The sequence below is a fragment of the Sorex araneus genome, chromosome 1 (assembly GCF_027595985.1).
Source record: "Sorex araneus isolate mSorAra2 chromosome 1, mSorAra2.pri, whole genome shotgun sequence".
Lineage (NCBI taxonomy): Eukaryota > Metazoa > Chordata > Mammalia > Eulipotyphla > Soricidae > Sorex > Sorex araneus.
Genome location: NC_073302.1, coordinates 41,476,487 through 41,495,052, shown reverse-complemented (window position 1 = coordinate 41,495,052; position 18,566 = coordinate 41,476,487). Strand labels below are relative to the sequence as shown.

Here is an 18,566-nt window from a genome sequence, read left to right as displayed (position 1 = left end):
ATCAAGATGGGTCAGAAAATGTAGCTGTAATTATTTATTCCATCTTATTAGTGTGTCCAGTTTATTTCTAAATCAAAGACCCCCAAATGTACAATGTTTGGGAAGAAAAAGACACGTATCTGAGAGTTAACTTTATTAAAGATACTTTTCCAGGAAATACATTTAGTAATATGGTATGGGGGCAACAAATCTGGAGCAGACAGCTTTTTGAATTCTTTAATCTTCAGTGATGTTGGTCAGGAAATTCTCTCATTGGTGGAATCACTTCTCCAGTCTCCAAAATTGTATCACCCTAGAAAAACAAAGCATGCATTAGAAAGATCTTGCCTATATCAGTGACAGTTTGACTTGGTCATATCTCATATAGAAAATCTAATTCAGCTCTGAGACACCTTTTTGGAGCAGAGGAGGACCACACCTGATGATACTCAGGAGTCACTCCCCAACCCTTCACACACACACTTCAAAAGAAACACAAAATAGCTCTCTGAAGATGAGCAACCCAATATTCAAAATCTTAAAAAGGGAAGTTTTGCTCAAAGTCACTGGTCATGAAAGTTGTCTTTACAAAATGAAAGAGGAATCATCTTTATTCTGCACAGCACCAAGGACTAGGAGAAGCCCTGATAAGCAAGAAGCTGCAGAGAAAAACCTTTAGTTCAGCATAAGGAGGTAATTATTCCCAGCAACTAATTTTTTATGTGTTGCCCAGCTTACTGCTTAGCTAAGATGTTACAAGACAAAATGCAGATGTGAGCTGGGGGTCTGGTTCACTTATCTCTGGACCTAGATATGTAGGAGAAAGGATATAGACTTTAGAGTCAAGACCAAGTGATGAAAATCCTGGAACCACCACTTAACAAATGATAATTTCAGACAAAATACTCAGCTTTAGCTTAATCTTGTGTTTAAAATGCAATCTTGTGTTCTGTAGCATAATTGGACATGAGAATGATCTCTATCCTCACTCCTTACAGTCCCTAACCTGGTACAGCTCAAGACTGATCTGATGAAAAAAATAAACTTTTATTATATTTTAACCAGAATACATTTTGGGGGCGGGATTTCTAAAATTAGCTAGAAACTCGTTAAAACCCAAGTGATGAAGACCAAGAGATGAAAATCCTGGAACTGCCATTTAACAAGTGATAATTTTAGACAAATTACTTAGCTTTAGCTCTTGTGTTTAAAATGCAGGTTCTGTGGGGCTGGAGTGATAGCACAGCGGGTAGGGCGTTTGCCTTGCACGCGGCCGACCCAGGTTCAAATCCCAGCATCCCATATGGTCCCCTGAGCACCGCCAGGGGTGATTCCTGAGTGCATGAGCCAGGAGTGACCCCTGTGCATCGCTGGGTGTGACCCCAAAAGCAAAAAAAAAAATGCAGGTTCTGTTGCCTAATTATGTACATTAGAATTATCTCTCTCCTCACCCCTGTCAGTCCCTAACCTGGTACAGTCCAAGACCGATCTGATGAAGAAATAAACTTTTATTATATTTTAAACAGAATATGTTTCGGGGTGGGGATATTAATTTGTCACCACAGATAATGTGATCCCCTAACACAGAAAAATTCGTGCTTTGAGCTGGACTGAACTAACGCTGAACTGAACCACATGGTACTGGTTTAGCAATCTGGCAGTGAGAATGCTGGTTGAAGGCCAAACATGGAAAGAAAGGACAGTTAATGACTTGGAAGCAGATTGTCAATTGATCATGTGTGAGGCTCTAAAATTAGCTAGAAACTCGTAAAAACTTAGTGTTTTTGTCTAATACTTTGTTTACGACTGGCTGCCTTGGGAGTGTACTTTAAGGAGAATAACCACAGGGTTGAAGACAATAGAATTTAAACCTTGTGCATAGCCTGTATTGTCCTCTGAGCACTGTCAGGAGTGATCCCTGAGCACTGCCAAGTGTGGTCCAGAAAACAAAAAAAGAAACATGATCACAGGTAGAAAGTATTGATTTGAAAATTTAAATGGAGGTAATAAATTCAAGACCATGGAAAGGACTGTGCACTATAGCAAGTCAAATTGCATTTAAATGGAGGTAATAAACTCGACCATGGAAAGGACTGTGCACTATAGCAAATCAAATTGCTTGTGAATCTAAACTAAGAGTTATCATTGAAGAGATTCTGAGAAACAGAAGCACAAAAATACAGTAAACGGGTTGTAGCCCTATGGTAATGAAAATACTAAAGTGAAAATAGCCTTTGAACCAATTCTGATTCAAATGTCTCCAGAGAAGTTGAGGGGGGCATAAAGACAAATATGAGAACTTGGTGACTATGGAAAAAAAAACAAACAGATAAAGTATATATGACTGACTAGGAACAAACAATAGATTTTTCTTGAATTTTTTTTTCATGTCCACTAAATACTGTATGATCTAGATTGATAAATGAAACAATCGTTTGTGCTTGAGCATAAACAACCTCTAGGACCCAACCTCCTGTGAGCAAGAGGCAGTTGTTGAAGGCTCTGCAGACCCAAAGAGCATATGCTTCCCAGGATTTTAGGCAGGTTCTTGGTCTACATGGAGGAAAAGAACCTACTAGACAGCCAGGGGCCAATGAACAAAGGTGGTATATTGCAGAAAACAAAGTCGGCGTCCATTCAAATAACTTTCCATACACGGTTAGGAATCTACAATGCTGTTCCACTGAGATATCAATCTTGATAAGAACACATTAATCTTAACACTACCCAAATTCTAGCACTGAATGATTGGTATTTCTAACTTACTTTTTAATTAGCCCATTGATCCTCAAAATTTTTAAAGAAATAACTAAATCCTGAGATATTATTGTATATCACCTGGAGATCTGGATTTGGGGCTGGTTGCAGTGATGGAATGGAATTTCAGTAGTTTTTCCTGAGGGGGAGAATTGATTGCTATATTTGGGGGAAGAAGGAAGCAAAGAGTTATTTGGTGAAAGGACTTGTGACATGCAGACTAAGGCTAGGATTAGGAAATAGTTTATAGATATATTCGGGGAGGGGAATGGTGAGGGAGAGAAGAGATGGAGATGAGAAAAGAGGAAAGGACAGAGGAGAGACGAGTGATAGATAGTACAACGGGTAGTGTGCTTGTTTTGCACGAGACTGACCCCAGTTCCACACCTGGCATCCCACATAGTCCCCCGAGCATCGCCAGGTGTAACACCTTAGCATCACTGCATGCGGCCCAAAAACCAACCATGCATCCATCCATCCATCCATCCATCCATGGGTATAAGTATTTATGTAAACTATAATATGAAATCGTTTCTCTCCCTCTCTTTTTTTTTTTTTTTTGGCCACAACTGGCAGTGCTCAGTGCTTACTCTTGGCTTTGCACTCAGGGATTACCCCTGGAGGGCTTGGGGGACCATGTGGGATTCCAGGGATCAAATCCAGTTGTCAACCCAACTCAAGGCAAATGCCCTACTTGCTTTACCATTGCCCTAGCCTTGATGTAAAATATTCTCAAATTTAGAGCTTACAATCATCCCCTGTGATGTCCAGCCCTTTCGCCCATAGCATGATCTTGGAACCCCTATACTGGACAAAATATAAAGTAAGACTGAGGTACTTTGATGCACAATAGTTTGTAATGTGAATATAAAATAAACCTTGGTTTTGTTAAGCCACTGAGCTTTGGGGTTTGTTACTGCGGATTATCCTGTCTAATATATGTACAAAAGAACATTCTTTAGGTCTTTAGTGTCAGAGGTCAATGGCACAGAAACATGAGAGATTAGCATAAACAATACAAAAGCGGGAGAAATGCTACAGAATCACTGTGATCTTCTGAAGACAGCCCTCCTTTTCCTTTCAATAGTAATGGCAAAGTAAGTAACAAATATCTAAGTGATGGTTCACCAATTGGTGAAACCAGCAAGGTAATGACCTATTTTGAGGTTAGACACTGGCACAATTAGATATAAAGAACCATAGAAGAAATCTCCTACTGGGGCCAAAGAGATAGGACAAGGATTAAGGCACTTTATTTATATGTGACTGACCCTGGTTCAATCCCTGGCACCACATAGGAGTGATCCTTGAGCACTGCTGGGTATTCCTTGGAGAGCTCCCTCTCCTCTAGCCACCCACCCACCTAAATCCTCTTAGAGTTTCAACTCAGAAGGGTTAGCAAATTTTGATGGCTCTCTCTAAGATTCTCTTTGGCTACAGTAGACAAAAGATTGTGACCACCATCTGATTAGAGCAAGAATCAACTCTTTAAGTTTTAAGACTTAAAAGATTAATAGTATCTGTGAATAGAAATCGGACACGGACCTAACATTTATTTTGTATGTTAGACAGTTAGTTTGCAACCAGTCAAAATACCAGCTGACTACTGAGTAATCTTTTAATATGTGAGGGTCCTGGAGAGTCATGGTAAAGTTCATGCCTCATGAATTCTGGATTTGACCCCTGGCACTCACAATGCCCCCCGCCCATCCCTAGACTCATTCTGAATTCAGACAATGGCTTACCATATTCATAATGTAAAACTTAAAGGAACACATAATTAACCTTAAATTCAATGTCAAGAGACTTTGAATTCTAATAAAGAGACTTTGAATTCTAATAAATTCAAATAGACCTTAAATTTCAAAATCAATTTTGTAAATGAAGCAAATGCCACAGAAAACGATAGCTTGGAAACAACAGAGGAATTCATTCAATCCTGTTGCTACTGCTTGGGTCTCGTCTCAGGCTTGTATCTTAAGTCCTTAAATTTATACAAAATATGCACCAGTAAAAAGCTTCAATTCACCTTAGGATTATAAAGAACAATTATTATAGCTAGGTTAAAGAGAAATGTTTGCCTTCTATTGTTAACTGCTGTTGTGACCTCACACTACCACACAATTGCTACCTACCCACTACTTAAAAGAACAGTACAAAACAGACACAAAAACTGCTGAAAAGAAGAAACTTTTTTTTTCTTTTCTTTTTTTAAATGATCACTTGGAGAAGGAAAGGAAAGAAAAATGAGATGTTTTAAAGACTTACTGGGAATATTCTGGGTTTCCTTTCAACAATGGCATATGGTTTTGTCTGCAACAAAAAGTAATGCTCAGTTAATTATGATTTTAGAGTTTGTTCTAAAAATAGACCATAAAATATTTTTTGAGGGGGACCAAATCCTGAGCCTCATATATGTGAGGTACAAGTTTGACCACCAACCTACATCCTCATTACCACAATTCTTATTTATTTATTTTTAAATATTTTTAAGATTTTTAATTTTATAAGGTAGTTCACAATATTTGATTATATTTAATATTCAAATACTAATCCACAACAATTACACCTTCCCATCACCATATTTTAGATGTTTCCATCCTGAACCCCAATCCCTGGCCCAAAGCAGAACGGACATAATATATTTTATATTGTTTGTTATGAAAACTGCTGAAAATGCTACAAAAAAGTATCCTTAGAGGAAAGAGTGTGAAGATTGCTGTACTTCACCCAGGACCGTTAAGCCTTTCTATAAGAGATCATTAACACATTATTAAAGGTTAAGCCTTGTGTGCTTTTATATATATACATACATATATATAATATATATATCTGTAAAAAAATATGTATTTCCCTCTAAGATTGGTTGCCTCCTACTTTGAACACAATCAGATGTGGTGTGGAACTCTTGGAGTATGGGTAAAGTGTGTTATATGAAGTGTCATTTGCAGCTACGCAGTCCAGGAATAGGTTCACTCATGCTTAAGGCTTGCCAAAGCGTGTGGAGAGCAGCTGTGAGCATGGCAGCAGCGGGGTCCCTTGGCAAGGGGAGGGCTCTCACCCACCCTCCCCCCCACCCCCCAGGGCGCCCCGAGTGAAATAGCCTGGTGCAGGGTCTGGCAGTATGATTATAGCGAGTGTCATGTCATGCTCCCTTTTGGGAAAGAAGCCACAATTCTTTTTTTAACAGGGCCAGCATTATTGGAGGCTACCAGGATGTTATTTGGTGGTGCTGAAAGGTTGTGTGGGTTGTTGTGGGTGCTTGAACTTGATCTCATGTTATCTCTCTGGACCTATCACAAATTTCTAACCAAGCCCCCAGACTCTCACCACCTACCAACTCAAGACCTCCTCTCAACTACCAGACACCTCAAATTTAACCAGGACTAACTTAGTAAAGCGAGTTACTCCAAATTGCTTACTCTTTCTCAGTAAATGGCACTTTCTTTCCCCCAGTTACAAAGGCAAAATCTTAAGCCCCAGCAGATCCATTTGGTTCTACATGAGCTAATTTCCTGGATTAAATTTCTTCTCATCAGCTCTCATACTATAACCCTTTCCCAACCACCATGACAGGCTTCGAGCCTTCCACGGCTCTCATCTCCACACTGGAGGCAAAGTAGATTGTCTTTTAAGATGCATGCTATTCCTCTTCTCAAACGTTCACAATTCTGAACCCCGGCGACACTGGGCAGCAACTAACACGGCTCCAGGATTCAGGACTGGGACAGATCTTTTCTCTCAGAGAGCCAGCCCTGTGTAACCTCAGAGATCCAGCACCTGTGCATCCTCGGAGAGCTAGCAGCAGAGTAACCTCCGAGAGCCAGCACTGTGTAACCTCAGAGAGCCAGCACCTGTGTAACCTCAGAGAGCCAACCCTGTGCAACCTCCGAGAGCCAGCACCTGTGCAACCTCCGAGAACCAGCACCTGAGTAACCTCAGAGAGCCAGCCCTGCGCAACCTCAGAGAGCCAGCACCGGCACAACCTTAAAAAGTTATTTTGATGTGGTTGGAGGTCATGTGGGGGGAAGGGTGATGCAGGCCGAATACAGACTAGAGACTGAACACAATGGCCATTCAACACCTTTATTGCAAGCCACAACACCTAATCGGAGAGAGAGAACAAAGGGGAATTCCCTGCCATAGTGGCAGGGTGGGGTGGGGGGAGACGGGGCTGGGGAGGGGGGGAGGGATGTTGGGTTTACTGGTGGTGGAGAATGGGCATTGGTGAAGGGATGGGTTATCGAACTTTGTATGGGGGAAACATGAGCACACACAAAGATGTATGGATCAGTAACTGTACCCTCACGATGACTCTCTAATTAAAAATAAACTAATTAAAAAAAAAAAAGGCTCACAATTCTTGGGGCTGGAAAGATAGTACAGCGGGGAGGGCGTTTGCCTTGCATGCGGCTAACCCGGGTTCAATTCCCAGCATCCCATATGGTTCCCCCCTAAGCACCACCAGGAGTAATTCCTGAGTGCAGAGCCAGGAGGAACCCCTGTGCAATGCCAGGTGTGACCCAAAAAGAAAAAAAAAAAAGTCTCAATTCTTAGAGAAAAATTCAGTCTTTGTTATGATCTTTAAGACCCTCCACTTCACCCCACATGTCAATGTTTTTTTGTTCTTCTAAATACACCATTTTATCAAATTACCTGTTTAAAAATGAAAAACTTCCTACTGTCTACTTCATAAAGCTCAATTCCTCTAGCTTAAGGTCAAAGCATATTTGGTGTCTGCCACCAAGGCAATGAACCATGCTCACTTTTGACTCATCTAGTGGATGAATTACTCTCCTCCACAATCTACCCAAAATGTCTCTATAATTCTGAAATGGTAACTTTTCTAATTTTATCATTTCTTGCTATTTATTGCTTAACAACTATTTATTGCTATTTATTGTATAAGGTATATTTTCCTTTGACCCTTTAAATCTATCCATATGAATGCAGGATTTGCATTTTATTTATTCTTTGACATTAGTTGATGCTTACGTGATCTATTCCACAGGGAGTCCTTTCAAACTGATTCTATTTCCCTTTGCTGTGTCTCCATCATTCTTTAAGTATCCCTTTCCTTTCTGGCACAACAACATGCCTCATGTTTTTGTACTTGCCCTGCCACCACGGAATGAGCCATTTCTCCCAGGGGCTCTGGATTTTCTCAGCGGAGAAATGCATGAGAAAAGAAGACCAGGTGCTGAAGGTGCTAGTTACTATGGGGTAGCACTCACTCTCCCAGGAATTCTTGTGAACAGATCCTCAGTTGGCCCAGATCCTCCTCCTTCCTGACAACGTCCTATTCTAAGAGGCTGCCACTTCTGCTCTCTATCTCCCACCAGCTGCTCAGTATCAGGTGCTCCTCACCATGGCCAAGCAGCCCCTCCTCTTTCTGGGTCGTAACACTCCAGACAGGCAGCCCCCACCGCACTCCCCCAACTGCAACTTTCTTCACTTAGCCTAGGATCCCACACTCCTTGCCAGACTAACCCTGGTACTTACAATGATAGTTCAAGTTTGGGAGCATCGTAAGTTTCTAAAGAACCAATTCTTTTTTCTTTTGCATTTTTGGGTCATACCCAGGGATGCTCAGGGGTTCCTCCTGGCTCTGCACTCAGGAATTACTCCTGGCACTGCTTGGGGAATCATATGGGATGCCGGGGATCAAACCCACGTCGGCTGTGTGCAAGGTAAAAACCCTACCCACTGTACTATCACTCCACACCCCCCTTTTTTTCCAAAAAAGGGGGCAGAATCAAGGAAATAGAAATGGGATGATGACAAAGGTCATCTGTTTTCCATTATAAATTTTCTTATATCTATGCTCAAAAATGAAAAATTATTTTCTCCCTACATAGGAATCTAAGTTTACACTAGTATCATTGGGTCAAAAAGAATCTGATCAGTAAAACTTTTGTTTTCAGAAAATATATTTCAAATTATAAGCAACCAATAGAGATTAAAAGCCACACATCATTTCCTGTTTCAATGAACATCTTACTGAAAAGGTTCAATATTTTTTTGGAATCAAATTGCCTGTTGGTGGGTAAGCAAGGTAAGGCTTATTTATTGTTAGGGAATTATTAAGAAATAATTCTGTACAACATAATTATTTTATTTAAAATTCACACACTTAACATTTACTTACCCTGACATGATATTTCAGATAATAGTGAATAATCCATGCAGGAATAAGTACGTGAGTAAAAGCAAAGACACTGTGTCGGTATGTCTTATAGACCTAGGGAAAAAAACAGAGTTTTTAATAACAAGTAACAAATAACAAACTAATAACCCAGTTTATGTCAGTTGCAGAAAAAAAAAGCATCAATGATACAACAATGTAAATGTAAGATCTCAAATGCTACACATTTCTTTACAGTCTATAGCTAACTTGACCTTCCAATTATTTTATTAAATATAGGGCCTGGGTGCCAGAAATGGCTTAAAGCATGCTTTGCATGAGGTAGCCAAGTACAATGCCCGGCACCACATGGACCCCTCTGAGAATAATCAGGAGTGACCTCCAAGCCAATATGGGCTCAAAACCAAATAACCAAAAGTGTGTGTATAGGTATATTTAGAGAAAGTAGGAGGAAGGAGAGAGCCTGATTAGGAATATTTATTTATTTGTGTGATCTGGGGGCCACACCTGGTGATGATTGGGTAACTCCTAGCTCTGCACTCAGAAATTACTCCTGGCAGTACTCAGGGGACCATATGGGATGCTGGAGATTGAATACAGGTCAGCTGTGTGCAAGGCAAGCGCTCCACTTGCTATATTATGTTTGGCTCTGGCCCCTGCAATTAATGAGTTTTGTATCTTCCAAGACTATTGTAAAGCATTTACAGGTACATTTTATTTAGTTTCATTTTGGTTTTTTTTTTTGGGGGGGGGCCCACATCTGACAGTGCTCAAGGTAACTCCTGGCTCTGCAGTCAGGGCTCACACTTTGGACAGTATCTAGAATTGAACTAGGGTCAGCAGCCTGTAAGACAAGTGCCTTACCCACTGTTCTGTCTCTCCAGCTCCTACAGATATATTTTAAAAACAAAACTTCAGACTATAGTTTATTAAAGATAAGATATGGTATTAAAAAATAAATATTTCAACTGATTTAACCAGAGTCAAATCTATAGAACTTTTCAGGAAAAGCCACCTCCCACATTTACCAATTTTTAACAGCTACAATCAATATCACTTGAATCATTCTATATGAAAGGCAGGCAATCCTGAACATGACAAAGTTGGAAAAAGAATACATTACATAGTGGGGGAGGGGTGTTCCATATTCACACTGAGGTGCTTTCAGACTATTTTAATAGGAGGCGAGAGAAGTAAACCTAGTAATCAATTTCAACTAAACAAATCTTTCCGGAAAAAGAGAATCCAGAAAATAAATTTATAAAGGACAAATTCAACTCACAGTAACAAGATGAATTTCAATATTATTTACTTCCTCAGTAATGGCTGATTTGTGGGGTGACAACTTGCAACTAGTGGCTGTGAAACTCAGGTATCTAAAGGTTAGTCAGTGATATAAAGGTGGGGAGGGTTGAAGTAGTTTAATTTGATCATCATACATACTCTCACTTTCTTAAAATGCACTGATTCTGTCTACTAAACTTGTGTGAAGAGTACGAAAAAGAAAACAAGACAATAAACAGTCTAGATACACGTGGATTTGGTGTTACTTACTGAATTCAATTTCTGGATCTGTGACCAAAAGAAGTAGCACATGTGAAACCCTCAGTAAAGTTCCAGGTACAAAGCAAGGGCACAAGGCATATATCATTCTTAGTTACCGGAGTCATTAATAATTAAGAACAACTCTATGAGCCCGAGAGATAGGAGAGGGGTTAGGTTCTTGTCTTGCACGAAACTGGACCCCTGGTTTGATCCTCGGCACCCGTAAATGATGCCCTGAACCTTGCCAGGTGTGATCCCTGAGCCTTACCGGTGAGCCCCCTGTCCCCCTGCTGTGTTCCTCCCTCACAATGATGTCATTTAACCTTAACAGCCTCAAGAAACCGTTCAGGGAACCCTGGCACCAACATCACTCTGGAGTGAGTGATATTCTGCAAAGCTGTGGAAGGGCATTCTTAAAAGAAATGAGAGTGCTGGTAGTTTAAGAAAGGGGGCTCTTTAAACGTGGCATGCCAAGAGGACCCTGGGTTTCGGGGAAAGCTAAGGCTCGCTCGCTGTGACACCAGGTAAGTTGTACGCGGTCCCAGCTGGTCTTCACCCTCCAACTTCAGAGTGTAAGCGTTTCATAAACCACGAAATGTCAACTCCCAAGGAGCCTTGCCTGTCAGCCTGCGAGAAGACGCCCACGGTCAACGTCCCGCAAAGCCTAAGCAAAGCCTGGGCGGCCGCTCGTCACCGCTGACGGCTCCAGGGGACGGCTGCCCCCACCGCGGGCACGCTCCGGGGCTCGCCTCCCCGCCCGGGACCCCGGCGGCAACGTAGGAAGAGCCGGTTCTCCCTTGGTGGGGGAACCGTTGGCACTCGAGGGCACGGCACAACGACAGCCCGGACAGTCCCGGGTGTGCGCAGGGGACGCTGGGGGCCCGACACTCACCAGGTTCTTCCAGGGGGCCTGGTCGTGCAGAAACTTATTCCAAAACGATTCCACCGGCCCCACCTTCTGCGGGGGCAGCACGGGCTCCCGCGCGCTCAGTTCCTGGTCCTTCAGCCATCGCCTTCGCAGCTCTCGCAGCTGCTGCAGCCGCAGCTTCTCGTCGGGCGTGTACCCGGACATGTCCCCGCCGGCAGCCAGGCAACAAGGACACGGCGCGCCCCACGACCGGGGACGGCGCGCGCTCCCGCTCGCAGAGCGACCTTGCGAGGACGCCGGGAAGCGGCGCGCGGCGATGACGTCAGCGCCGCTGCAGCCTCCGCCAATGGCCGAGCGGCGGGCGGGCATGCGCAGAGATCTGCGTTGCGTTTCAACGGCCCGCCTTAGGACGGTGGACAGTGGACAGTGGGTGGGAGGGGATCTTCGTTATGGCTTTAAGGGGCGATTGACGGATTTTTTTTTTTAAGGTGTGAGCAGGCAGAGGACAGGAGAGTCTGATAAGAAGCAGGAGTGCGGCCAGTTGGCAGGACTAGGATATAAGATGCAGTGGGTGGGCTGTCCAGGGGGCAGAGTTCCTCCGCAGCCTCTCCTCCTTGGAACTCCTCTCCCCGCGACCTGGGAGGCCGGCCCATCCGAGTGCAAATCGGAGTCGGGTCCGTGACCCGTACGGGGTGACCTTGAAGCAGCGGCTGCATCTGTATCGCAGGAGTCAAGGACAGCTGGGGGCCCTGGGAGAGTTAGACGCATCCACACTTCCACCCAGCAATTCCGCTTGGTCCTGCAGCCCTAGAGGTGGAGAATGTGGGTGCAGGGCCATCAGTTATCCTACACTGCCCCAGGGCCGCACGGCATGGAGAAACTGAAGTCCTATCCGGCAATGCAGTGCGGAGGCAGTGGTGGACAGTGAGTCGGTTGAGAGAGGCTAGGGCTGGCTAGAGGGGCCAGGGCTTCAGGCCCATGCTTGGCTGCAGTCTCCTCCACGTACCCCCCAAAAGCTAGAATTCACTTTCAACAACATGCCACTCAGAGAAAATAGGTTGCAAAGAAGTATTAGAAGTATTAGAAGTGGGGCTGGAGAGATAGTACAGCGGGTAGAGCGTTTGCCTTGCATGCGGCTGACCCGGGTTCAATTCCCAGCATCCCATATGGTCCCCTGAGCACGGCCAGGAATAATTCCTGAGTGCAGAGCCAGGAAGAACCCCTGTACAACGCCAGGTGTGACCCATAAAAAAGCAAAAAACAAAAACAAAAACACACCAAGTATTAGAAGTGGTGGACCTGTGTATCAAGTTGCATATATTGAATGGGTGCGGTTTTAAACATATATATCCATTATACCCAGTACAGATAAGCCTTTTGCTTTTTGTTATATTCTCGTTGGAGAGGGGGTTGCATACCCATTAGTGCTCAGGATCTGCTCTGGCTCTGCTGGGATGCTCCTTGCCGGTGCTCGGGACCATGTGCGGTGCCAAGATGGAAACTGGGCCTTCTGGACGCAAAGCCTCTTGGCGGGGGACTAGCTCTCTGCATAGTAGGGTTTTTTTTTTTTTGCTTTTTATTGTTTTAAAGTTATAAATCTTAGGAAGCTCTCCGTTTACAACCTGGAGTGATCTCCATAATATATGGATAAAACTAAGAATATATTGGAAAAATCTAATTGGAGAGATGTATATATGTCACTTAAACAAAAAGATGATAGAGATAAATGTATGATACATACATATATATCATAAATATATGAATACTATATATATCATAAATATATGAATGCCAGTATACACAAACATATTTGCTTATATTTTCAAAACAAAACATTATTTTCCTTTAGGAAAAATACCACTCCCCCACGAATTGCCATTTTTCTAAAGGGCGTCTAGACCAGCAGTTCTCAAACATTTGCTCCCAAATCTATTTAAACCCTTCAAAATTGTTGAAAACCCCAAGGGTTTTTATGTGAATGATAGCAGATTTCAAAACAATAAGTAGCATTAATAAAATATTTACTGATAAATGTGTCTTCGTTTTACTTTTTTTTTGTAAATCATTGGCTTCATATATGATGTAAGAATTCTTATAACCATTTCTATGTTCCATTACAATATCACCAATTACATAGTACCATACAACCTTTGGGAAACCACACACATGAGAAAAAATAATAGAGCAAATAGCATTTTAGTATTATAAATATAATTTTGACCTCATAACCCCATAAAAGGATAATCAGAACTCCCACCAGACACCAGATAATACTTTGAGGAACAGTTACCCGGTGATGTAGCTAAATTTCAATTCAAAGTCAGAAACACAAAACCCTGGAATATTATCTTAGCAGGAAGTTTTAAAAGATTAATAAAGTTATGTCAAAAGGGTTCAGGAGTCAACGTGAATAAACTTCCCCCAGTCAATGAGTATAACTTGAGTGAAATGAAGTGCTAAGTGCGCCTACATATAATGATTTAAGCAAAACCTCACTGATCTCTTTGGTATTAGGGAAACTTTTTTTTTTTTTTAATTTTGAAAAGTGGTAAGGAAAGGAAAAATCTAGCATTTTTTTCCACACCTTTTTAATACAAATTGCATCTCAGTGTAAAATTAATTGACAAAGGAAGTTTCTTTAAAGAAGCATAAAGGAATGATGAAAGGGATGACAGAATTAGAATAGGCTGTTTTACAACCATTGGTTTGTAAATTGCTCAATGCTGTGACCAATAATTACTGAAATCTCAAAAAGTGAACAGCAGCGCCATCTGGTGGAAGATTGCTTCACTGCCTGCAATGTGGCATTGCTAAATTCAAAACAAAATATAAATTTCATCAAGTCCCAAGATCTAACGATTCCTTTAAGAAAAACACAGTGGAAAGTGGAAGCACTTGTTCCATACCAATATAATCACTGTCACTGCCATCCCGTTGTTCATTGATTTGCTCGAGCAGGCACCAGTAACGTCTCCATTGTGAGGCTTGTTACTGTGTTTGGCATATCAAATACACCACGGGTAGCTTGCAGGTAGCTAGCTGCCATACGGGCAAGATATTCTCGGTAGCTTGCTGGGCTCTCCGAGAAGGGTGGAGGAATAGAACCGGGTCGGCCGCGTGCTCTACCGCTGTGCTATCGCTCCAGCCCATCAATATAATATATTTAAACAATTTAGATTGTGGAAACTGCAGATAAATGACTGGTTCTTCAACAAAAAATATCAAGGGGTAAAGAGTGAGAAAAGAAAGTGGTGGGGAGGGGGCAGGAAAATCCACCATAATAATAAGAAAACAAAACAACAGGAGTAATAGTACAGGGGCTAAGGCACATAGCTTGTACACTGCTGACCTGGATTTAATCCCCAGCATCACACAGTCTCTTGAGCACCCACAGATGACTCAGGAAATTCTTGGCATGAGGTCAAGTAGCATCATATCCTCAGGACTTCACATTGAACTGCAGGCCCCACTTCCTGAAGCCTGAATGGGATACCTCCTCTTCCCTCCCCCCCACAACTTTTTAAGCATATAAGTTGTTATATATTTCCTCAAGCCCATTGATTGTAGCACCAAATTTATCTATTCAAACTTTAGGTAAATATGGACTTCGGTGACTATGGTGTTCATTCTTTTCTTTTGTTGGCTTATTTGTTTTACAAATGTGCTAGTATGCTAAGTGATGTTGGCAATGGAATAGGTTATACATGCATGAAACCAGGCATTATATGGAAATGTCTGTCTTTCTCTCCATTTTATTATAAAGTAAGAACTGCTCTTAAGAATTGTATTGGGTCCAGAGAGATAGTACATCGGGTGAGACACTTGCCTTGCATGTTTGATGCCCTGCACCCTGCAAGGTTCCTTGAGCCTCTCTATGAATGATCCCTGTGTGAAGATCCAGGAGTAAGCCCTGAGCACCACTGTGTATGGCCAAAAAAGGGGGAGAAAAACACAAAAAAAATCTGTATAAAGGGGGCTGGAGAGATAGCACAGTGGGTAGGATGTTTGCCTTGCATGAGGCCGACCTGGGTTTGATCCCGGCATCCCATATGGTCCCCCAAGCACCGCTAGGAGTAATTCCTGAGTGCAGAGCCAGGAGTAACCCCTAAGCATCGCTGGGTGTGACCCAAAAAAACTGTATAAAAAAGAAAAGGCAATGAAGAAAAGCTAAATACTATCTTCATCTTTCACAGCATTGAGGTATTATTATTAAGTTTTGTATGTAATAATGTTGCTTTTATCGTTTCAAGAGCCAAGTTCTTATAATTTAGACATATCTTCTGAGAGGCTGGAGTGACAGTACTGCAGGTAGAGTGTTTGCCTTGCCTGTGACCGACCCGGGTTCTATTCCCAAAATCCCTGATGGTCCCACTGAACACAGAGCTAAGAGTTACTGCCAGAAGTGACCCTGAATGCAGAGCCAGGAGTAAGCCCTGAGAACAATCAGATGTGTCTCCCCACCCCTGCAAAAAAACCCCAAAACCAAAAGACTTTCTGAAATGTTTACAGACAAAAGACTATGATATATTTAAATTTACTTTGACATAGTAAATAATGGAGAGCATGGAAAGAGGTCCAGTGGGAAATAAGATTGGTAATGAGTTGGTAATTGTCTAAGTTGTTTGATAGGTAAGAGGAGGTAAATTTTATTCCTCTCATATTTTGGGGTGTGGGGGATGTCCCCATCCTGTAGTGCTCAGTGTTACACTCAGTTCTGTGCTCAGGGTGGTGCCCAGCTGTCTCCCCAGGTCTATTTTATATATATTCTAAATTCTCCCAAATAAAAAGTTATCAATAGATTTATGCTTTGAAGTAGTAAGATAACTGCCCATTCATATTATTATTTTTAATCTTTATTCTATTTTATAGCACCTTTATTTTTGACTAAAATTCTGCAGCCTACTTAGACTCTATCTGCATTGAACTCTGGTATGATGAGATCCAAACTACTATAATGAGAGTAAGTCCCTGGATACTTCATTGTCCCTGAAGAAGTGCTTTTTGGTTATCAGCAAGTCAGTTGATATACTAAATGATGTTTCATTTGTAAATCAAGTAAAAGATAACTCCCAGTTTGTTGAATTTGGAACATTCATCCTAACTTGCCCTGGAAAACCACTCTACTTTCTCCACTTTCCACAACTACCACCATCACATTCGGAAGAAAAAGAAAGAAAATCAATAGTTTTGGAAATTATGGCTTTCAGTAAAAAATACCACTAGCTACTGCCAGCCATATCCATTCCCTTCCAGTTTAGTATAGTTCTGAAATCGACAAAGAAGAGTTGAGTGAAAATTAAAAGGTGTTGAAGCTGGATTGATAATATAGTGGGTAGGTTTTTTTCCTTACATGCAGCCCACCCAGGCTCAACCCCCGGCATCCTACATGGTCTCCCAAGCACTGCAAGACGTCATTTTTGAGCACAAAACCAAGAGTAACCCTTAAGCACTGCTGAGTGTGCCCCCCTCCCAAATAAATAAATAAAAAGATAGAAAGCGAAACAGTTTTACACACCTGGGAATACAGTCTCAAACTCAGATGGGTTTCCAGTACCTGGATAACCACTGAATGTTCCCACAAGAGGGCACTCTAGTTTACTGAAAAATTAGATACAACTAAATTGGGTTTTGTAGTCCATCTTGTTAAGTAGTTTGGAAAAAGTTAAATTATAGTGGAAAGGGAAACAAAGAGCCCAGAATACTAGGGGAGAGAGTATCCTCTGTCAGTAAGTTTAGTTCTTTTTTAAATTTTACTTTTTGGGTCACACCTGGGGATGCTCAGGGTTACTCCTGGCTCTTCATCCAGGAAGTACTCCTGGTACTGCTCAGGGGGACCATAGAAGATGCCAGGGATTGAACCCAAGTCAACCGCATGCACCGCAAATGCTGTACTATCGATCTGACCATGTAGACTTACTTCTTTAACATTCCCAACTTCCAGATAGCTTTGCTTGACCCCTTGAAGAGTGCACCAGTAGGGACAGACACAGGATTAAGGACAGACACAAGACTGGGATGCTGGGAATGGAACCCAGGTTGGCCAAGTGCAAGGCAAATGCCCTACCCGCTGTGCTATATCTCCACTCCACCTTTATGTGGGTACATTTCTAACTTCAGATGGAAATTAAAATACCCCTCTATTCTAAGCTTCAGGGTTTAGTGCAGTATTCCTTTTAAAAATCTAGTGGCTGGAGCTTTCCTTGAATGCAACTGATCTGGGTTTGATCCCCTGGAACCACATATGTTTCCCTGAACCCTGCCAAGAGTGATCCCTGAGCACAGAGTCAGGAATAAGCCCTGAGCACTGCCAGATTTGGCCCAACAACCAAAAGCAATTTTTGAAATTTTTAAAAATTGGATAGGTTGGAAACCACAAAGTGGAACAGAATCAAATGTCCAGAAATAGACCCAACTATCATAAACATTTACAGTATGACAAAATATCTAAGGTTATAGATATTAACCTTATACTGGGCCGGAGCGATAGCACAGCGGGTAGGGCATTTGCCTTGCACGCGGCCGACCCGGGTTCGATCCCCGGCATCCCATATGGTCCCCCAAGCACCGCCAGGAGTAATTCCTGAGTGCAAAGCCAGGAGTAACCCCTGAGCATCGCTGGGTGTGACCCAAAAAGCAAAAAAAAAAAAAAAGACATTAACCTTATATAATAGTAAAAGGAATCTCTTCAACAAATGGTGTTGGTAAAAACTGTATATGCACATAGAACAGCTTAAAACTAAACTACTCTTAACTGCACAATAAAGAAATTAAAAATGGATTAAAGACTTAGATTTAAGATCTGAAACCACCAGGGTTGGTTAAAAGGTTACAAAGGTTAAATTAGGTAGCACAGATGAAGTGTTTCATGATCTTAACATTAGCAGTGTTTTGGGGGATTATTCCAACTGTAATGAAGATATCACTGTATCACTATATCACTGTCATCCCGTTGTTCATCAATTTCCTCGAGTGGGCGCCAGTAACATCTCCATTTGTCCCAGCCCTGAGATTTTAGCAGCCTCTCCTTACTCGTTTCTCCCAATGATTGGAGGCTCTTTTCAGGGTCAGAGGAAAGAGACCTGTTATTGTTACTGTATTTGGCATGTTGAATACGCCACGAGGAGCTTGCTAGGCTCTTCCATGTGGGTGGGATACTCTCAGTAGCTTGTTGGGCTCTCCGAGAGGCATATATATATATATGTGTGTGTGTGTGTGTGTGTGTGTGTGTGTGTGTGTACGTCTATACATACACACACACACACATATATATTT

General features: G+C 42.1%; 1 protein-coding gene across 1 annotated transcript; it reads right to left on the bottom strand.

The window, feature by feature from the left end:
• Window positions 1-118: 118 nt before the first annotated feature.
• Window positions 119-11,595, bottom strand: NDUFB6 (NADH:ubiquinone oxidoreductase subunit B6). Its single transcript, XM_004600189.2, has 4 exons — window positions 11,319-11,595; window positions 8,885-8,977; window positions 5,005-5,049; window positions 119-292 (listed from the first exon to the last, which is right to left on the bottom strand). The coding sequence occupies exons 1-4, from the start codon at window positions 11,496-11,498 to the stop codon at window positions 224-226; spliced, it is 387 nt and encodes a 128-aa protein (XP_004600246.1). The 5' UTR covers window positions 11,499-11,595; the 3' UTR covers window positions 119-223.
• Window positions 11,596-18,566: the final 6,971 nt, after the last annotated feature.

What these genes read in the sequence shown, in the direction of transcription:
- NDUFB6 (XM_004600189.2), bottom strand. Translation starts at nt 11,498, where the DNA reads ATGTCCGGGTACACGCCCGACGAGAAGCTGCGGCTGCAGCAGCTGCGA. An exon ending in AGGCCCCCTGGAAGAACCTG is followed by an intron (nt 8,978 to 11,318) that starts GTGAGTGTCGGG and finishes TTTTTTCCCTAG; the next exon opens with GTCTATAAGACATACCGACA. An exon ending in ATCTGAAATATCATGTCAGG is followed by an intron (nt 5,050 to 8,884) that starts GTAAGTAAATGT and finishes TTTTTGTTGCAG; the next exon opens with ACAAAACCATATGCCATTGT.